Source organism: Ursus maritimus, unplaced genomic scaffold (genome assembly GCF_017311325.1).
Source record: "Ursus maritimus isolate PB19 unplaced genomic scaffold, ASM1731132v1 scaffold_8, whole genome shotgun sequence".
Classification (NCBI taxonomy): Eukaryota; Metazoa; Chordata; class Mammalia; order Carnivora; family Ursidae; genus Ursus; species Ursus maritimus.
This window is the reverse complement of record NW_024426996.1, coordinates 62,734,513-62,757,620: the sequence shown is the minus strand read 5'-3', so window position 1 is coordinate 62,757,620 and position 23,108 is coordinate 62,734,513. Positions and strand designations below refer to the sequence as shown.

The 23,108-nt window shown below is 37.5% G+C and overlaps 1 protein-coding gene across 3 annotated transcripts in view; it reads right to left on the bottom strand.

The window, feature by feature from the left end:
* The window catches only part of SEPSECS (Sep (O-phosphoserine) tRNA:Sec (selenocysteine) tRNA synthase), a 97,073-nt gene that overhangs the window by 23,239 nt on the left and 50,726 nt on the right, over positions 1–23,108 (bottom strand). Inside the window, exons 1-6 of one of the 3 annotated variants that reach the window (XM_040625032.1) lie at positions 13,162–13,374; positions 12,173–12,327; positions 9,466–9,584; positions 8,980–9,138; positions 5,985–6,138; positions 2,969–3,071 (exon numbers count right to left, since the gene is read on the bottom strand). In XM_040625032.1, coding sequence (XP_040480966.1) covers positions 2,969–3,071; positions 5,985–6,138; positions 8,980–9,138; positions 9,466–9,584; positions 12,173–12,327; positions 13,162–13,275 — 804 coding nt within the window. In that variant the 5' untranslated portion in view covers positions 13,276–13,374. Of the gene's footprint in view, positions 1–2,968; positions 3,072–5,984; positions 6,139–8,979; positions 9,139–9,465; positions 9,585–12,172; positions 12,328–12,588; positions 13,375–23,108 lie in introns of those variants that run through there. The other 2 variants (XM_008685850.2, XM_040625033.1) reach the window with 2 other exon arrangements.

The following is a 23,108-nucleotide window of genomic DNA, read 5'->3' as shown; positions in this document are numbered from 1 at the left end:
GCATTTGTGATGTTCAACTCCAACAGCACCTTCTTACACCAGATCCTGGAGCTCACCGTCTTTGTCTTACTCTCTCTCCAGTTATGCTGCCAAAGTTTCTAGTACTCAAAATTATACTGTGAGCACCACAACACTAAGGACTTCTGGGTTAAATATGTACTATCTGAATAAATGTTATGATCATTTTGAAGATTTTATAGGGATGTGGGGAATACAGAAATATAATCTATAAAAATTAAGTATATTTTTTGCACAAAGTTTAAAAAAGGTAACACTAATTGTACGCAACGACTGTCACTGTGTAAAAAGCAATACACATATAAAAAAAGAGAAAAAAAGGACACATAAATTATTAAGGGTATTTGTTAGGGTACAGGATCATGAGTGATCTACTCCTTCCTCACTTTCCTGAACTTTTAGTAATGCTGATATACTTAACTGTCAAAAGAATTGAGGCTGCTGAATTTAATGAGGAAAAGGGCAAAAGCGGAAAGGGAAAGGAGAAATAAAAACAAATCACTGAAATAAAATGTTTTTCAAGATTTCCAGTATAGAGGGCGCCTGGGTGGCTCAAGTCAGTTAGGCGTCTGCCTTCTACTCAGGTCATGATCCTGGGAGTCCCGGGATCAAGCCCCACATCATGCTCCCTGCTCAGCTCAATGCGGAGTCTGCTTCTCCCTCTGACCCTCCCCTGTCTCGTGCCCTCTCTTGCTCTCACTCTCTCAATTAAATAAAACCTTAAAAAAAAAAAGATTTCTAGTATAGAGAATTATACAACCCTTCTCAGCTATCATTCACATTGGAGATAACCTAGTCTAGAATTATGATGAAAAAATTCCTTAAAAAGTTAAGGAATTATGGAAAAGGATACAAAAGAAATGATAAATAGGCTTCCTCTGACATAACATGCCTACCAGCCACTCCACCTCTGGACTTCTTATGTTACATAAACTAATCATCTCCTCATTGGTTAGGCTAATTTGAGTTAGGTTTCTGTTACTTGCAGCCAACTGCGTCCTAACAGGTACAACTTTGAGTAAAGAAGTTAAGCAAATCAGCTAATATTATCATATAAACTACATTTATATGAAAAATGATACTATTACACATACCCCCCAAAATTTTTTTACCAGCTAGGATCTACTGGGCTAAGGAGCATTCACCACCACACTGGAGAAGGCCACAGATAATCTGTGAATAAGTCTTGCCCACATAACACAAACCACATGTGTGTCAAAATTGAGCATGTGATTAACACCATTATGCACACAAAATATATAACTCATACCATATATGGATAATATCTACCCACATCTTAATATGGTATAAATAATCACTATAAGTAGATACAGTATTTCATTTATTCATCCAATTTTTTCAGTAACCAGTTACTGAATATCTATTATGTACCAGATTCCATCTTAAGTAATGAAGACATAACAGCGAACAAAACAAAGTCCTTTCCCTGACAGAATCTTAATTCTAGTTACTACCAATAACTAGACAATAAAAAAAATAAACATTGTATCAAATGGTGAAATGTGCTATGGAGAAAAAGAACAACAGGCCATCAATTTTAAGAAGCACCCAAATTTTCCACACCACTAGGTAAGAAAAAACATTGTCAATTAACATTGTAAGACACCACTGATTCTAAGACACCCCAATTGTACAGATGTTATAATGTGGAAAAATGTGTACCTTAGAACAAATGAGTACAATATAAAATAGGAAAAAGGAGACAGAAAATGCAGGCAAGAAAAAGGAACCTGTAATTTGAGATAGGGTGTCTGAGAGACGTAAGAAGACATGCAGCTCCCGGGAAGAGGGTTCCAGCAAGAGTAAGGAACAAGAGCAAAAGCAGGGCAGTGTGCACACACGTGGCACAATGGAGGAACAGAAAAAATGTCAGAGAGAGTGTAGCAGTAAATGAAACTGGAGAAGCTGCAGAGGCCTGAATACAAAGCCTTGTGCTAGGGCTAGGACTCTTATTCTGAGCAGGATGGGATGCCCAGGTATATTTTCAAAATAAGAATCTAAAACAGGGGTGCCTCGGTGGCATAGTCAGTTAAGTGTCTGATTCTTGGTTTCGGCTCAGGGTTGTGGGATCGAGCCCTGTGTCAGGCTCCGCGCTCAGCATGGAGTCTGCTGGAGATTCTCTCTCCCTCTTCCTCTGCCCCATCCCCTACACACACACACTCTCTCTTTTCTCTGAAATAAATAAATCTTCAAAAAAAAAAAAAAAGAAAGAAAGAAAGAAACTTTGGGGCGCCTGGGTGGCTCAGTTGGTTAAGCATCTGCCTTTCAGCTCAGGTCATGACCCCAGGATCCCGGGATGGAGCCCCACATCAGGCTCCTTGCTCAGTGGAGAGTCTGTTTCTCCGTATCCCTCTTCCTCCGCCCCTTCCTGCACTCCTGCTCTCTCTCTCTCTCTCTCTCCCTCAAAATAAATAAATAAAAATTAGAAGAAAAAAAAAATGATCTAACACAGATGACCAGGATCTGGTTGATGATTATAAGAACAAAATCATAACATTTTTTTAAAAACCTGCCAACTCTATAGTTATACACTAAAATGTTTATAATTGAAGCCACTTCCAGCCTAGGATAATAAGGCAAAGTGATTCCTTAAATATGGAATAAATCATCAATATAGTTTTAAAAATACAATAACCCAGTATATTAGAAAGTGAGAATACTGGTAATGAAACAATCTCAGAAAGTTAAAAAAAATAAGCTACTAAGTATTTCTGTGTTGGTCCTGACCAAAGTTATTAGTCCAATTACCAGCAAAGAAGAGTGACTTTCACTGTATGAATATTAGATGCCAATTTCTCATGCTCCACAAAGCTGAAGATGCTAGATAGTCGATTTTATTATATTAGTAAGTAGTTAAGAAAAACAAAAGAATAATCTTGTAATATGTTAAAATCATTTTTTCTTGACATATCTTTTTAAACTCTCTTACCTGCTGGATGAGATGCATACACTTTGAAGCCTGCACTCCATAAGCATTGTTGACTATATGTGGAATGCCATAATTAGCACAAATCACAGCCAGTTCTTCTAATCTACAAACATAAATATTCAACAGAAAGACATATTCCTACTGTGCTTTTATAAATTACAGTGTGAAAACTTTTTTAATTCAATAGTTATTCTTAATGTACACTAGGAAAAAAAGGGAAAACTGAAATTTCTACAGCAGTATTTTAGCATAAAATTCAGCAGCAGGCACTTTAGGATAAACCTAAAAAAGCTTTTAAATTAATGCTACCAATAAATGAGAAAAATGGGTATTTATAAAAATCTATAGATGGTAGCTTTTAAATCACTTTTAAATTTCCTATATAAAAAGCAAGAAGCAGATTATAATGACCCCTTAACAAGGTGGTATGCTCATTTTTAAATGCTTTTGGTTGGTTATCATACTAAAGCTAATAGCTGCAAAATAATTAGCATGTCTTGAAATCTTAAGAAATCTCACATTTAACATCTCATAAAGTAAAAAATACATTTTCAAGTAGACTTTAATGTATTAAAAAATACAGAACATTAAAATGTTTCAGTACCAAAATAACATTTTCCAACAACTTGCAAACTAAAGAATTTTTTAAATAGATGCTGGTTTTAAATTCACTCTTACTTTTTCATTTGACACTCCTTATATTAAAATAATTTGAGAGTCTAACTCTATGCAAAGTAGGGTAATAAATTTCAATTAGAGTGTAATAAATGATGTTCCTTTGCAAAACCAAATACTACTTGTGACTGAGGCCATCTCTAATAGAAATGTCTTCACATGCTATGAAGCTAAGACTAACACCTATGATTTAATAAAGTTAAATTTTTTAAAAAAGTTCCTTCTACAATATAAAGAATTTGGAAGCAAAGCAATAAAAGTTATTTCCCATAAGGATGTATTTCAAATATATATTATATAGTTTTATTTATTTCTGCAAAATAATTTTCTTTTTTAGATGTGCATTAATATGTTTTTGAAGTACAGATACGAATGACATTATTCTATTCATCTGTCAGAAGTTTTCAATCCACTGCCTTAAAGTATTATGAATTAAAAAGTCATTTTATCATTCATTTTCATAAACCTCACAAATTGACAGAGGAACCTTTGTATTACTCAAATTAATCAGATGTTGTTTTTAAAAAATAGACCTTCTGGGATACAAACAAGTATTTTCTTCATAGAAGTCACTTTTACATGTTTGGGTTCTAATAAAAGCATCCCTTAATAACAAAGCTCCTTGAAAGTACGATGCTATAATAACATAAAGTACTATTTTAAAAAGGGAAAAAAATCACTTATGAGTTGTTTTAAATATTCAGAATTAATCAAATCTGCTAATATTTAGAGGGTGTATAAAGGTATTTAATGAAAGGCAAAGAGAGACAAAAAATACTTTCCATTTGGATCAAACTGTATTGTAACTTAGCAGCCAATTTAATATGTTTGTCAGATAGAAATGATATCCCCATTTTTTTTTTACATTTCTTTTGACTGATTTTGCCCCACAATACTCTGTCCAATTAATTAACTAATAAAGACAACATACACACACACACACACACACACACACACAAACACACCTATTCAAGTTAAGGATACAAAGAATAAGCTTAATGAAAAGAAATCTAAATATATTTTAAATTCAATAAAATCAGAAATTCAAACATATTACTAATAACTGTGCATCACTATTTTCCCAAAGTTCACTTTTATCAGAAACATTCATTATATAACACAACTAAAAAGTGGCATATAAGAATTTTGCTGATAAAAAACTTTTGTGATTTTTTTTTCCAAAGGAGATAATACATGTAAAATACTTAACCCTATACCAAGTATACTGTAAACATCTAAAAAAAATCAAAATAAAACAAAACTATCCTCAAACATAAACAATCTAACACAAATACCCATGTGCTATTTTTGGAAATGTGACTTATTTCTATCACATTAAAATTTTTCTAGATAGCAAAATCATCAATGAAGAAAGAACAGAGATGTTTATTTAATATTTCAATACAAATTTAAAAACTGGTAAGTAACGAATAAACAAGGAAAGCATATGCAATATAATCTTAAAATAGACTTCAGAGTCACAAATGAAACAAGGTAAATTTTCAAGAGCATGGTCTTAAAATTGTCTCTTAAAACATGTCTATAAAATAATAAAAAGCAGCATACATTCATTACTGCCAAATTATGTGATTCCATGAATTAAAACTAAAGTATAACTTGGTCTTAAAAAATAGTCCAAAGTCAATATAGTTTTTACAAATTATTAGCACTCTGTTCAAAATGTTAAACTGAAACAAAGAGCTGCTGTCAAAACTAGAAATCTGCATTACTATAGCCAAGCTTATTACAATTTCAGAATAAAATGTGACATCCTTTAGAAAAGTAAACATTTGCTTTTTTTTCTTTTTGCTTTTATTTTCTTAAATACATGCGTTTTTCTCAAAATCCAAAGACAACCACTGTGTACATTCAGTGTACATGTGAGTTCATCTTCCAATTAAAAAATTTAAAAGGCAATAAATAATCCTGGAATTTTCTACTCAGAAAATCTGTTAATACTGATAATTCTTACATAGGAAAACTAACTGTAAGATCAAAGAAAAGGAGATAGCAATGGAAACAAGTAAATCCAACATTATGCTTAGAAACTTCTACCAAATAATGAAGAAAAGATGCAAAGAGATCAGAAACAGAAAAAAAGCAAGAAAACAGAGATGCTCTGTGTCCATGCAGGTAAAGGGATCTCCACTTATGTATAAGTTGTTTTTCTTTCTTCTATATCAAATTTTTTATTTTCCCAAACCACCGTGCTGTTTCTCCACTAGTCTATTCACCTATTTACTGCTCAATGTTACTTAAGCATCTTTGAGAATCAGTATATCTGCATTTCGTTTAAAAGACCCGATGAACACCTAAAGGACAATAGTTGCAAATGATTTACCTATCAGGCACCCTTGGAGCAAAACAGGATGTGGTGGAATGAACACACAGAATGGAATCGGGCCCAAGTTCCCGGACTTTAGCCTCCACTGCTTTCAGGTCTGTGCGCAGCTCGTCACCTTCTAAAACGTTCTCTATCACCACAGGCTCAAAACCTAACCAAGCCAATCGAAAATCAAAATGTTAGATAAACTAAAATAAGGGAAGATCCTGGAACTCTAGGAAGCAGTGCTATTCCACACAAGAACTCCACATCTGGTCAGTGAACCCTTCCCAAGTAATAGAGACCTGGCTCAATATTGGTAGGAGTCAAAAGCAGGCCAAAATAATGTGAAGGACTAGTAGACCACAATTAGGACCACAAATCTACTTAACACTTAGATATGACTAGGAAGGCTAATTCTGGGAAGGAAAACAAATGTTAAATAGATACCTAAAAAAGTAATAACACAGTCATCGATGACAAAAAGGATCATTTGGTACAATTCAATTTCAGACCACAGAAAAGTATATCTACTCATTTTCTGGCAACATTTCATTTTTAAGTTCACTTTATTTCAGAGATGGACAAGAATAATAATATAATTCAAGTACTATAACAAATCACAATCATCAACTTAATATTTTACTCCTAAAGAAAAAGTAATGAATTTTAGTAGCCTACCGATCACTGACCTATCCCATAGTTTACAAGGGCCTTCTACAATTTAAATATAAAAACTATTTCTCAATTTTCAACTGAATTAGTACACTTAACTAGCACACGATCAAAGGTCTGCCCAAATAATAACTATGTAATCTTGTATGGTGAATACTTAGGTATCCATAAACTTCAAGAGTTGTGTGTGCAATACATAAACTAAACAATGCACAAAGCACTTAGATAACTAAATATTTCTAATGCTAGTAAGTACTTAGGGTAAAAGTAAAATCTAAGTACTTAAGTCTTACAACTTGGGTAGAAAATAAACTTCGGAAATTTTACACATAAAGTTATTATGTAGTCACATCTTCAGTCTTCCCAAATACTGAATCTATAGTAGGCTGGACTCATGCATTTAGGGGCTATAAGAGATTTAGAAACCATTTAGCTCAGCTAACGCATTTCAAAGATAAGGGAGCCAAAGGTCAGGAAAATTAAGTGGTTTCCCCAAGGTCACACAGCAAATTAAAGCACAGTTACGAGCAGGTAGTTTTTTTCTATGTTTTATAATCCATATCAAGTTGCCTGCATTCTATCTATAGAACTATAAAAACCTGGCAACTATAAAATCATCAATTCAATTATGTTGGTTCAGAGATGTCCAGGTTTTATATCTATACCTTCACAGCTTTTAAAGCAAACAAAACTTAAATAAGTAGTGCTTCTTAATGACAGCCAATTTTCTATTATTTTTCAAATTCTTTAGACCCAACCCTATTTTTGCTTTCAAACATTTAAAATGCAAGGTTTTTTTGAGAATACAACTACCTTGCTTCCTAAGAATATAGGCTATCCTAAGAAAGAATAAAATATAAATTTAGTACAAATCCTAATATCTTTTGGAAAAGGTTCCAATTTTTCAATATGGCAATCTGGAAAAGTATGGTTATTAGTTCTTTGGTTAATACCATGTAATAAACAGACTTGACAACTTTATACCACTTGAAATAAATCAGTATATCTTTAATAGTCTATCAGTTTTTGCTATATGTCCTAATTATAAATCCCTTTACATGAATTTCTTTAGGATTATTTATGCAGTTTAATTACAGGCCAATACAGTTCACTTCATACAAAAGACTGAAGCTATTCAAAATTAACCTTAAATTCTCAAATTTACCTTGACTTAAGCAAGCTAACTACTAAAATACCAACGTAAAGTTTTTGTCTCACCTATATGTAATGATGCCTGGCTCTTTACACTTTGATTTATGGTAATAATTTATGTGTATTCCACTTGTGTATATACAACCACCATTCCTGAAGCCCCTTAGCACCCTTTATGCTCCAGGGATCACTGTTGGGCATATCATATGTCATCCTGCTTAATACTCAAAACCATCTTGTGAGACAGGTAATTATATCCCTATTTCAAAGAATAGGGACATACAGCCATTCCACTTCGGAGTATATACCCCAAAGAATTCAAAGCAGGGACTCAAACAGGTATTTGTGCACCCATATTCACATCAGCATTATTCACAAGAACCAAAAGGTGAAAACAACCCAGGTGTCCATCAACAAATGAATGAATGAATGAATGAATGAATGAATGAACAAAATGTAAGATATAAATATATACAGTGGAGTATTACTCTTAAAAAAGGAAAGAAATTCTGATACATGCTTTAACATGGATGAACTTTAAAGATACTGTGCTATATGAAATAAGCCAGTCTCAAAAGAACAAATACTCTATATTCCATTTATATGAATGACCCAGAGTAGTCAAATTCAGAGAGATAGAAAGTAGAATGGTGATTGCTAGGAACTGGGGGTAGTGGGGAGGGAGGAATTATTGTGTAATGGGTAGAGATCCAGTTTAAGAGGATGAAAAAGTTCTGGAGATGGTGTTACATAATGACTGCACAACATTGTGAATGTATTTAATGTCATGGAACCATACATTTAAAAATGATTAAAACTGGGGCGCCTGGGTGGCTCAGTTGGTTAAATGTCTGCCTTTGGCTCAGGTCATGATCTCAGGGTCCTGAGATCCAGCTGGCGCTGGGCTCCCTGCTAAGCAGGGAATCTGCTTCTCCTTCTCCCTCTGCCTCTTCCCCCCATCCCCGCCCCTGCTCGTGCTTGCACTCTCTCTCTCAAATAAATAAAATCTTTAAAAAAATAAATAAATACATAAAATAAAAATGATTAAAATAGTAAATCTTGTTATGTATATTTGATTACAATAAAAAGGGGGAACAGGAACACATTTAGTTTCTTTTTCATTCACCTATCTCTATATAAAAAGGGTAAATTTTCTACATTATATATGTCACTTCTCTTCTTTTACCTGCAGTGATCATGGATTTAAAGCAGGACTTCTGGTCTATTCTCGGCCATATAATATACTTTGCCTTTGGTCTTTTGTGTCGTAATGTTAAGAAACACAAGGTTAGACTCATACCAGTTGCCATGGGAACTACAAAGCAGTTGGTCACTGTAGGGACACCTAAAATTAAGAAGTAAAGGAGAAATTAGTTATTCCACTGAAAAACCAGCATCCTTCTTGAAGAAATGATATAATTCTTCAATCAAATAGTAACAGTTATAGACGGTGCTTCCTCTGTACTTGACCTCAGGAAACTCACTGCCAAATTCATCCTCCAGGCCTATGGCTCTGATTTTCTATCTTTTTCTAGCGGGTTTTTAAATATATATATGTCTTTTCAAAAGCCATTTAGAACCTGTTTGGAACGAGGCATTAATAAAAGATATTAAGTAAAGGTGTGTGTGGCTGCTGGTCAGCCAAAAGTATTATGATTAATATAGTACATACCAGCCAACTTTATGATGTCCAGGACCAAAGAATTGGTAATTTTGTTCAAAAGGCTAGAACCTGCAGCTTTTGGTTGCACAGCAGAAATATCACCCGATCGTCCAATTCCATGAATGAACCTAAGCAAAAAATGGGCCAAAAACTGGACAAAAATATTCGGTGTTCTAAGTAATCCACTGTATAAATATACAGATACAATAATCAAAAAAACACCAGAGGGAACACTTGACTATTGCAGATATATTTCATAAACTATTAATAATGTAAAAATACCCTAGTTAAACTGAAACAAATTCATCAATTACCACTGTGGTAGCTAGTTTCCAAAGACGGCCACCATCAATTCCTTTTCTCTACTATGCCCACACACTATTGCCAACACCAAGAGATGGAATCAAATTCTTCTCCATTTGAATCTGCACTGGCCTTAGTGTCTTGCTTGGCCAGGAAGAATCTAGTGGAAATGATGTTCTGGAATTTCTGATCTAGGTCAAAGAAGCCTTAAAGCCTCACCTGGCCTCTTGAAGGGCTTGTTCTTGTGGGAGCTCCCTCCTATAATCCGGATGCCATGCTGGGAGAGGCCCAAGCCACCTGCACAGACCATCTGAGCTCCCAGCCGTCTAAGTGAGTCAGTCTGGATAAACTGCCCAGTTGAACCAAATGGCTAAACTCTCAGCCAATATCTGACTATAACTGCATGAGAGACTGGAAGCAATAATCATCCTGCTGAGCCCAGTTAACCCAGAGAAGTGAGAGATAATAATAAATTACTGTTTTAAGCCACTAAGTTTTGAAGTGGTTTGTTAGCAGCAATGGAAAACCAGAATATATGCAACATTAGATTCTCTTCTTTCTTTCCATTTCCTTAACCAGAGCAGTGGACTAAGTTCCAGTGGGATGAGCTGCTATTTCAAATATACTGGAGGAGATAATGCTAAGCGAAATAAGTCAAGCAGAGAAGGACAATTATCATACGGTTTCACTCATTTATGGAACATAAGATGTAGGAAGATCGGTAGGAGAAGAAAGGGATAAAGAAAGGGGGGGTAAACAGAAGGGGGAATGAACCATGAGAGACTATGAACTCTGGGAAACAAACTGAGGGCTTCAGAGGGGAGGGGGGTGGGAGAATGGGATAGGCTGGTGATGGGTAGTAAGGAGGGCACGTATTGCATGGTGCACTGGGTGTTATACGCAAGTAATGAATCATGGAACATTGCATCAAAAACTGGGGATGTACTGTATGGTGACTAACATAATATAATAATAATAATAAAAAGAATTAGAGAATTTTACAGCCAAAAAAAGAAAAGAAAAGAAAAGAAATGCCTAGTTGGCTTTCTCCTAACCTTCACTTTCAGGTAGAACATCATCCTCACTGTCTTGTTCAAATACAGCCTTAATTTAAAAAATACTACAGCTGACCCTTGTATGGGGGGGTTAGGGGAGGCCTGCACAGGCAAAAATCTATGTATAACTTTGATTCCCCCAAAACTTAACTACTAATAGCCTATTGTTGCTGGGAAGCCTTACCAATAACATAAATAGTCAATTAACACATATTTTGTATATGTATTACGTACTGTTTTCTTACAATAAAGCAAGTTAAAGGAAATGCTCTTTTTAAGGAAGAGCAAATACATTTACAATACTGTCCTGCTTCCACTGAAAAAAATCCACATGTAAATGGGTCTGCACAATTCAAACCCATATTGTTCAAGGGTCAACTGTATATATTCCTTAAAAATCAGTGTGCAAACCACTCATTTTAAATTAGATGACATTATACTCATGAAAGATACCTCTGAATATTTTTCAAAATCACAAGTCTGTACTTTATAGTTAAATCAGAAATCCGTCACACTGGGATTATCACAGAACACTGGGGTCATACTTCATCACCACTGAAACCTAATGTACAAAGCATTGTTTTACAAATATTATAAACTGTGTTATTACCCCATTTTAACCATGAATTTTTCATCCAAATTACAGATTTATTACCATTAATTCTGACTGCAATGATTTTGATTGAAATAAAATTCTACTATCCCCAGGAATATTTCTTCACTGAAAATTTCAAGACAGGAGTTTTTAAAAGTTTACCTATATATTTCTCAGAAAAGTGGAAGAACAGAGAAATTATCATATTTGGGAACACTACCAATTAAATGATTAGCAGAATTGATGAAAAGCTTTCTGAAATACTGCAAAAGAAAAAAGTGACTTAATAATCTTAAATCAAGTTTAGCATGCCTTTCCTGCATCTACTGCAACAAAGCAAGCTATTTATAAAAGAGGATTCGGTTTAGATACTGATGAACATTTTAAAGTTCTACCTACATATCATTCTCTAAACAAATTTGCAATATCAGAAAAGAAATATGGCAAACTGTAAACAACCTTAACATATTTTAAATTCTTACAACCAAATAGGTGTATTACGTTAAATGTATAGACAGTATTGTTACACATCCAGAACATGACAGGATAACTAGAACCTTCACCGGACTGTCTTGAAAAGCAACTACTCAAACTGTTTCCATCTCCCTGTTGCATCTGGTTTATATGCCCATTTGAATAGGGAAGAAGTAGGTCACCAAGAGATGTTTTATAATTTAACATGATTGGTATTAACACCGTTGTTTTTAACCAAAAAAAAAGAAAAGAGAGAGAGAGAGAAAGGTTTTCTACTTCAAAAATATACCTGTAATGACGCCGAGCAACTAAGGCAGATGCCACTCTCCCTTCCCTTTCTCCCACACCACAATTGCCCAGGAAATTGTTGCTATCCATGATTGCAAGTTCATGTAAAAAAAGTTCAAGTGTACTTTCATCCCAACCATCCTCTGGACACTTGCCCTGGGGGAAAAAAAAAAGAAAGAAAGAAAGAAAAAAAGAATAAAAAGAGCTTGTATTTCAAAAAAACATCCCCTAGAACCGTACTTCAATTAATTTTTTAAACTTTGCAATGTGTATTTTGCTATGCTTCTTGCTTTCTGAACTTCAGACATAAATTCAGCACAACGAAGAAACCTCGAAGAAGCAAAACATTTGTTACATTGCATTAAAATTATCTACAGATTCCCAAAAGGGATAATAAAGGAATACGATGACATTTACTCAGGTTTAAAGTTGCAGTAAGTTAGGTAACTGAAAACCAATAAACCGCATCTTCAATGAGGATTCTTCAAACCGGACTAAGACTAGGGCTTGTCGAACTTGAGTGAAATTAAAATTCGGAATACTGGCAGGAACGAGACCTGGGAAATTCTGCAGCAGTTTTGGTTCGAGTTACTATATCCTGGTTGACAAACACAAAGCGTTCCCCGAGTCCTGGGGAGTGGTGAAAGATGGAAGATGTGAACTTTGCCCTTTTCGCAAACAAAACAGTGAAGCAACTGGACTTCCCCCTCACTTCCACATCCCGAAGTTAGAGAAAAAACAGGACTCAAAATCCCGACTCCCGGAAGCTCCCTCACAACACTCTCTGGGTTTTGCTGGTTTACGGTGAGGCTGAGAAGGAGCTGAGCGCAGCAAGTCAGCACAATGCACGCCAAGCTGAGACAGACGCCCGGGACAGGTCCCAACTGACAAACAGGAGCGGGTGGGCAGGACGCAGGACTAAAGGGGTGCTGGGCGGAGCCAGAGGCTTTGGGGGGCGCGGCAGCTGGGGAGGACCCGACAGCTCGGTACCTTCTCCAGAAGCAGCCGTATGAGGTGCTCATGCGAGCGGCGGGCCTCACAGCCCTGCCGCACGTAAGCCGCCGACACCAGCCGCTCGCCCGCCGCGAAGCTCTCGCGGTTCATTTTGGTGGTAGCGACAGTGGCGAGGAAACACTCGACACACGCCGTACACACTGAACCAGGATGCAACACGCCGCCCGGACGGTACGGCAAGGCCTTGGGACAAAAAGCTTGTCTCGCTTTTGCACATGCGCAAACCACCCTAGTTTGTGCACGAGAAACCATGGACTTGAGCATGCGCAGGGGTGTCAGTGCGTTCAGCGTGTTTCGGAGAGTGTTCCTGAGACGGACTTGGAGGAAGAATTTTGCACTTGTGCGGAGGGGCTGAGCATAGTAAAGGGGAACTTTGTGGGCTTCTCTGCAGAAAAATTTCGTAGCTTACTCTGTGTTCCAGTCCCGTTGAATGGTGAGATTTGGCAGTCTGTGCTTCAGTCTTAACTTACACCGTGTTTCTCATATTCCAGAACCTTTCATCCTTACTTCCGTAGGTCTCAACATGTGCTATTGCCTGACAGCCCGCTATGAAATAGCAGTGCCTCACTCCTTTCATCCTATGCACTACGGAATTTTTAGCCCCAACACTTATCACCCACCACCTGACATTACATTTTTTTTGTACACCCCACACCCACACATCTATGGATGTAAACTTCCTAAAGGTACGGACTTGGGTTTCGCTGCTATACCTCCAAAGCGCCTAGAACGGTGCCCAGAATATAGTAGGGGCTAAAAAAAAATTTCATATTGAGTTAATGAATAGCTTTGACCATTCAACAACCTAGTGCTAGGTATGGGAGATACAGAAATAAAAAGGATCCCTGCCTTCAGTTTCCTTGCACTCTTCTCCTTAGGTGAGCCTACCGTAATTCCTGACATTGCTCCTGTTCACTGGTGCGCTAGAGTCCACTCGAACTGGTTCATACTTGCTTTGCAAGAGCTGATTATTAAATGTTCAGTAATTTTGTGAGCTGGTTTTTAAATACAGCTGCTTTTTAACAATGGATTATGTAAGTTTACAATAAAGTTATATGAAAAGCAAACGTGGTAAATACACAAACGTATCACTTCCTACTTATTTTTTCTACATTTTACTGTTATCTGCACTTTGGGGATTATTTACATCTCTTGTATCTGGAAGTGGAAATACGGCATAATTGTGTACTGCTGCACACGTCTTTCCAACTCCCTTTTTAGTGGCATCATGTTGGGAGTTTGAAATTGGCCATGGTGGGAGTATATATACCATGGAAATCAACAAATGCTGCAAATCAGGCTCTGACCTCCCTGCCACTCCCCAGGAATTAGTTGTTTAGCAACTACCAATTCACCGTTGTTCCTAATACATGTTCCCACGGTATCGATACCCACCATTTGTCAGCCTGGCACTTGTCAAACTGTATCCCAGTTGTTAATTTCCTGTTTTCCTCAACTAGACTGTGAGTCCCTGTTTGACAACAGCAATATTTGATATCTGTGTTCAAAGCACAGAACTAAACACATAATAGATATTCGACAACTACTTATTGAATGATAGACCATTTGAGAACTTGATAAAATTACCCAGAAAGATAAACCACAAAAATAATGAGAATTTAGCTTTTCTTAAGTAAGCATCAGCCTTTAAACTTTTGAAGAGTTGAGTTCTTACTCCCAAAATGCAACTATTCTTGCAACTTCTCCTTTGGGAAAACCTCCAAAGCTGAGTTGTTGATCACAGGCAAATGTGCAAAAATCACAAGATCCATCTCATTACTGAGTGGACAAACTAGGTTTCTGAGCCAGTGGTTTCTCTCACCTTATTTACTGGTCTTAATTTGGAAAAATGTGTTTCTAGAAATTAAATCCATCATCAGGCTCTGCCTTCATAGAAGTTATTTAAAAAAAAAAACAGGCTCTGGAGACAATCACAAAAGAAGTGTTCTGAAATTATTTTCCTTCATTCTCTCACCCAATGAGTACTTACTGAGCAACTAATATTTTTAATAGGGCAACATCAAAATAATTTCATTGCCTTTACAAGACGTAATATAGTTAAAAATAGATTCAGCATTCATGGGTCTGAATTTTTATTGTGTCACTAGTTGTCTGACTTTGGATACATGACTCATATTCTCTGGGCTTTGCTTTCCTCACTTGTAAAACAGAGACAGGGAGGAGACCGTCATGATGATTAAATGAGATGTAATTGCTCACTGCCATCTTCACCTTGATAGACTGGACAAGGACTAGACTCTGTCTGATAGGATAAGAATCCCAAACCAAAACCCCTGCAGCAGTCTTGCCAGAACAGTTAGGACTCAGTCAATGCCTCCCAGCTTCCATTTTTTTCACTCGCTTCCAACTCAGGACCAAGCAGAGAAAGCCAAATACGCTCTCCCTAAACCAATGATCTAAGGTACTCTTTTCTAGTTAGCCTACCTCCATCTTCCCCTTGCCAACAACCTCCAATCAGAGCATACCTGAACCCTTCCCATTTTTTCACCTTAAAGCTTTTCCACTGCCCTTAAATCTGCCAAATGCAAGTGATGGTGACTAATTCCCTTGTTCTAGCCAGCTCTGAATGAATAGGCTCTGTTTATTATTTGGGTGGTCCTTGTTTCTTGCCACAGTTTTCCTGGAGACTCCACTGAGACATGGTCTGCACTGTCCATCACCATGGACATCACCCAGCCTTTGACCAGATGTGGGTCCCACAGAAGATCCCTGTGCCTTGCTGCGTGTAGCTTGTCAAGTCCATGCCAACATCATCAGTGCTGGGTCTGAACTCTGCTATCTTTGCGTTGAGTTCCTTGGTTATTTATTCTATTTACGCTATCCTTGGTGGAATCAGGCTATTCCTTTTATTCCTTTTTTTGGCTCTCCTTTGTACTTTTATTTTGTATTGTGTTGTTTGAAAGTATTATTTGTCATAAGAAGGAGAATCAAAGGGTAGAGCAGAGCCATCCGCCCTATAAGCCTGTTGTTCAAGCCAGCCTCACAGACCAATGAGTTTGCAGTTCTCACCAGATGGGCATCCATTTGGACAAACTTCACCGTGGGTCACCAATAAAACTGGGTAAGGCATTCCTTCCACCCTGATTTTTTTTTGTCCTGAGAATTTGCCTTTAATTTAGAGAGAGGGCTCACTCTAATTTTCTACCTGCCAGGGGGTCAGTGTTTGGAGGGGGCCAAACCTCAGGTGGGGGGGCCTGACACACAAAAAAAACATAAACATCACTTTCAACCAACCCTTACCGGCTCTCCTGGGGTTGTCTAAACCCAAATCCTCTCGTCCTCCAGGAAAAACTGCTGCTTCTTATATCTGTTGTCATTACATTCCCAGTTCTGGTGGCTGTCTCTCTAAATGGCAAAACTTCAGCTGTGAGGACATATGCCTTCAAGTGGCCACTCTGCGGAACATTTGACTTGAATAAATGTTGTATTTAATAGAAAAGAAGGGGAATTAGGATTTCTTAGGTCAATGGGCAGCAGTTTTTAATTGGTATACAGAAGCCTCTAAAAGAAATTCTGGTTCAAAAATTATTTCATTAAAAGATTCTTTGGCAAGGAATCTAACAAACCCAAGCAACAAGAAACTAAACTCATTTCCTAGTAAATCCTCCCTCTCCTTGTCCTCCACTTGCCTCCCTGTATCCAATATCCCTCTTCCTTTTTATCTTTCTCATTTCTGTCTTTCCTCACTTGTGTCAACTACATCTGTCTCTTCCTCTTGAACAGACCCTCTGTGTTTTCCCAACAACCTCCTAACACCATATAATGTCAGTAGCCTCTAAAGATCTATCTCTCTTACGAGCCAGGTATGCAGGCAACTGTAGGATTTAAATTTTGGACCCAAAATGAATTAAGAGCTATAGTTAAGGACCTCCCTACAAGACCCCCAACAAGACCAGCAACTATTCCTAGAGAATTTACAGTTCTTCCGGGTGCATATGATTCAGGGTTACCTAACCTATATCAGCTTCTACACACGTTGGTCAAGTGCGCAGATGCTAAATCTTGAATAGCAAAAGCTGATTGGATTGACCCAGAAAGGGATCTACAGGATCTCTTTTTCCAAAATGAAGCTAAGGTCAAAAAAAAAAAAAAAAAAAAGGCCTGAAAAGTAGGGCAAAACCTCTTACCAGTAGTATCCCTAAACATTTCCAATAAAAATTGATTGGACCATAATTTAATCATGAAAACAGAAAAATGGTAAAAAATGTAAGAGATTTTTGTGCTAGACTAGAAAATCCCTCTGACAACATTCAGGAGTTCACAAAGGTGTCAGTGTAAAAACAGCCCTTTCATCGCAATCTGTCAATGGAGTTAAACCTGAAGTTGAAGCCTGATTCAAAAATAGAATAGGAAATAGCACCTTTGCCTGAACACTTGCTGGAACATTTTAAGAAGAGTTTAGAAGAAATGGGTGATGCGTATTAAGGAGGGCACTGATTGTGATGAGCACTAGGTGTTTTATGTAAGTGGTGAATCACTAAATTCTACTCCTGAAACCAATATTATGTTAACTAAGTAGGCTTTAAATAAAAATTTGAAAAAAGAGAAGGGTTTAGAATAAAAATGAGACAGAATCTAAAATAAACTATGGTCTTGCAGATCAAACAGCTAGGAAACACAACTCCCAAGCAAACATTTTTTACAAGGACATTGTAGATATTGTCAACAGAAGGGACACTGCCAAAAAGAATGTCCCTCTTATAAAAGAAAAACCAGGTACAAAGAAAAACCCTCAATTCTGATCAAAGAGGGTACTCTGAAGAAGGAAACAGTTCCCAATGTCCTGACTTACCCTTAAACACTCAAATGAATAAATATAGATGGTCAGCCTATTCAATTCCCGGTAGATAGGGGTGCTACTCTTACTACATACGTTAAACCCTTCATCTTGCTCAACCTCTTCCTCAGAGTAAACATATACACAAGCGAAAGATCTTTCAAACAGCCCACAGATTTTTTCCTACCTGCCAGACCTTAACTGTAGCACTTGCACCCTTGATTGAAAAACATTACTTTCTGCTCTGTGATAGCACCCCTGCAAATTTAATAAGGAGAGACTTACTCTGCAAATGGAATTATAATATCAAATGCTTAATTAAGGATCTATTGTTCCAGAGGACTCCTATTCATAATTAAGTTGTGTCTGTTATATATATATCTTTGCCTTCCCAGATAAAGGTCTTGCCATCATACCTGACATCCTATGACCTTCAAAGTCTCCAGATGCAGAAAAAATAATTGGAGCAGAACCCAGAAATTAGATAGATCCTACCAAACTGCTACCCCAAATCTCCAATATCCCTTGAAGCCAGAAGCAAAGGAAGTGTTCAAAGTTGTAGTTGAAGGTCTTATATCCAGGGGCACCTGATTGGCTCAGTTGGTTAAGCGTCTGACTTGATTTCGGCTCAGGTCACGATCTCAGGGTCATGATCTCAGGGTCATGAGATTGAGCCTCTGTCTAGTCTCCGCACTTAGTGCGGAGTCTGCTTGAGATTCTCTCTCTCCCTCTCCCTCTTCCCCTCCCCTAAATAAAATCTTTGAAGGTCTTATATCCAAAGGTCTTCTCAGACCCTACACTAGCCCTTTGTAACACTCCACTCTAGCCAGTAAAGAAACCAAACAGGTAAGGATTATCAATTTTTTCAAGACATTAGGGCGATCAATAACATCTTTGTCCCTTGCTTCCCACTAGTACCTAACCCAAATATCTTCTTGGCATAATTCTACCTAAAGTTAGTTGTTTTCCTGTTGATCTTGGCTTTGCCTTTTTCAATATGCCAATCCAGGAAAGCATATTGCATTCAGTTATCCTGTCTCCTTCGTTTCCTTTAGTCTATTATAATTTCTCAGATTCTTCTTGTTTTCTGTGACTGGGACAGTTTTGAGGAACACTGGTCAGGTATTTTCTAGAATGTTCCACAACTGGAGTTGGATATTTTCTCATGGTTAGAATAGGGTTATTCGTTTTAGAGAACACCAGGAAGTGCAGTGCCCTTCTCATATCAGGTGTATGTGGTATTCAAATGACTTAATCACTTATGGTATCCTAGATTGGATTCTGAAGCAGAAAGAAGACACTAATGAGAAAACTAGAGAAATCCAAATAAAGGATGAAGTGTGGTCAAGAGTATGTGTCAAGTTGGCTTCTTAGTTTTGGCAAATGTGTTATGGTAAGATAAAATTAACATTAGGGGAAACTGGGTGAAGAATATTTGAGAACCTTCTGTTTTATCTCTGTAATTCTAAAAGTATTCCAAAATAAAAAGCTTATTTTTTAAAAATTAAGGGGACATGTTCAGATAAAAACAGAATTTTCACCAACAGAACACCATGAAAGGAAAACCTAAAGGGTGTCCTTAAGGAAACAGAAAAATGGTTTCAGATGGAATATCAAATGCAAAAAGGGGTAAAAAGCAACAAAAATGGCAAGTTAATTGTGAGTGGATGTGGGTTAATATTATCTATAAAAAAAAAAAAAACAACAACAACCCTACAGTGGGGCACGCGGGTGGCTCAGTTGTTGAGGAGTCTGCCTTTGGCTTGGCTTGGACCATGATCCAAGGGTCCTGGGCTCAAACCCCGCATCAGGCTCCCTGCTTAGTGGAGAGCCTGCTTCTCCCTCTCCCTCTGCCTGCTGCTCCCCCTGCTTATGCTTTCTTTCTCTCTCTCTCTCTGTGAAATAAATAAATAAATAAAATCTTAAAAAAAAAAAAACCCTACAGTAATGTGTTGAGGGGTTTGTATGTGTACAGAATCAAAGCACTTAATTAACATTTAATTAGGGAGGGGCTTCGTAAATCGAGTTGAAGTGTTCTACGGCTTTGTACTCCTAGAGTGATCTATGGAAGTTATTAGAAAAGAGAATCTTGGGCCTTCCCCAGACTTGCTAAACAAAAATTCCCATTTTAACAGGGTCCTCTGTGATTTATATTCACATTAAAATTTGGGAAATTCTGTTCCAAAGGTATGTATTGTCTCAAAAGAGAGTAAAAGTACTAATTGACATTAGATGTTTGCAAATATAGAATTTATTTTGTAATACCTAGGGTAACCAATAAAGAAATAGTAAAAGATTATGTAATTTCCAAATGAATACAGGAAAAAGAAAAATAATAAAAAATGATCAGTTCAAAATAAGGCAGGTAAGAGAGAAAAAGAAATGAGTAGGACAAATAGAAACCAGTATTAAATATAAATGAGCTAAATATTCCTTTTAGAAGATGATTATTAGACTTGATTTTTAACAACAAAAGCAATTACATGCTCTTTACTGAGAACACATCTAAAACCAAAAACTATGAAAAAATTAAAAGTTGTAAGAAAAAGAAAGGGAAAAGATGTAACTTGCAAATACTAAAAAGAAAGCCACCATAGATTACTAATATTAGACTTTAAAAGTAAACTTTAAGACAAATGGTAGTATTAAGCATAGAGAGGAATACTTCATAAAGATAAAAGATTCAATTCACCCAGAAGATAGAATATTTCTATATCTGTATATACATAATAACATAGTTTCAAAATATATAAAGTGAAAACTGACAAAAGGAAAAATAGACAAATTTATAGTCATACTGGGATATTGAACAAATAGTACAATTTGACCCCCAAATTAGTAAAGATACAGAAACACCATGTTTTAGTAACTTGACCTAATGTACATTCATAGAATACTATACCAAACTGGAAAGTACACATTCTTTTCAAGCTCACATGAAACATTTACCAGAATTGACTATATCCTGGGTTATACAAGTCACAACAAATTTCAAAACTGTGAAATCATGCAAAGCACACTCTGACAATGCAACTAAGCTAAGAATCAATAACAAAAACAAGGCTTATTTGGAAATTAAGCATAATCCATCCATCGAAGAAAATATTATAGTAGAAACTAAAAAGAATTTTGAACTGAATGGTAATAAAAACACCACATATCAAGACTTACAGGAAATAACTAAAACCATACTTAGGAGAAAACTTTAAGAGTATACAGTAGGGGAGTGGGGAAATAGAGGGGAAAGTATATAGTAGAAAAGAAAAAAAAGGCTTAAAACTTTCTGAGCTAAGATTTTATCTCAAAATCTAGTCGGAGAACAGAAGATAAACCCAAAGAATATGGAAGGAAAGAAATAAGAAAGACCAGAAATTAGGGAAATAGAAAACAAAGAAGAGATTAGCAAAACCAATAGTGGTTTCTGGGAAAAAAAGCTACAGGTGCAGTGAGGAGGGTCCAGGTCCAAAGGCCAGGGGAATTGCAAGAAGGCAGTGTCGGGGGGAGGATGAAGGGCAGTGAGGGGCCAGAGAGGGAAAGACGGGGCCAGATTTTCAATGGGGGATTTGGTGAAATGCTGTACATTCTAGAGGAAGCCTAGAGGAATTCCTCTCTAGAGGAGAATCTAGAGGGGACATTTTCTAGAGGAAATCCCCATCCTCTATTTCCTTTGAAACACTTAGTAAAATAGTCTTTTCTTGTTAATCCACTATAGGTTTGGGTCTATTTGGGGGAAGCCTTGCAGCACCTATCCCTGCTGTTGGGGTGGTCACAGGGTGAAATAAAGGCAGCTCAAAAGTGCCTGGTCCTCTGATTTACACTAATAAGCATTCATACCCAGCCCAAGTACCACATGCTGCTCCAACTTTACCTGCAATGGCTCATCCAATTCTCCCAGCAACACTACAATGCGGGTATGAGTATCCTCACTCCATTTTCCGACTGAAGAAGCTGAGAGTCAGAAAAGCCAGGCAGGATGGCCCCACTGGTCAAGCAAAACAGCCAGCATTGTGACCAGGCTTCTGACTCCAGAGACTGTGCTCTCTCCCACTCCCCCACGCTGTTGGTATGTAGTGTCAGGGTTCTGTCCAGGGGGATGTGGATGGGATAACAAGATCAGAACCAGAAGGGGAGAGAGGACAAGTTGCCAAGACGTGTGCTGAGTCACAAAGCCCATTAAACCCCAGGAACAGAAGAGCACCCCACCGTAGTGGTGCTGGGATTCCTTGATGCTGGAAGTGCGGAAGGCATCATAGATTCCTCTGCTCCAGCACCACTCACACCTCACCCGTCAGCAATGTCATCACGCCTCACCCCACCCCCATCTCCCCACCTCCCACCCCACCACCTAGACCAGGCCTCTGCCATCTCCCCTTGGACAAACGCTGCGGCTTCTCTGCCTCCACTTTGGCTTATCACACCTTATCCCATTCCAGTCCCCACTCAGCAGCAAGAAGGATATTTTAACTATATATCAAAGTACATGCTTCCCATTTAAAATTTCCCCATCACACTGAGCACGCAATCCAGACTCCCAATCTTGACCTGGAAGGCCCTGCAAGGTCTGGCCCCCCACTAGCCCTGAGCAATATCCTCCCTCAAATGGTGAGCTCCCACCTCACTGACCTGAAACACACCTGTCTCTTTTCCCACCTCAGCACCTATCCACATGCTCTGCCTGCTGCCTTCAATGATCTTGCCCTCTCCATTTTGCATGGTTGGCTTCTGGCTCCCTGTCAGTATAAATGTCGCCTCATCTGGGAAGCCTTCCCTGAACGTCTTATCTAAGCAGGAACCTAATTTGAAGTTAACGCTATATATATTCCCTAAAAATTCTTTGATGAATTGATTGCTTATGTAGTGACTGGAATGGAAGCTTCTGGAAGACAAGAACCCTATTTATTCACCTGCTCTTCCTGGCACTTAGCACAGTGCCGGGCACATAGGAAGCATTCACAAACGTTTTTGAATGGAGAAGTGATGAGAATGGGTTCCAAAGGTTGCTTATCATTTGGTGGTTGCTGAATGAACCCAGGTGAGGAGAGAGGACAGAAGGCAGACACCAGAGAACAAAGCAGTGACATCTCAGATCATGAGGGCATTCTGAATTGTGGAGGAGATCTTTTCC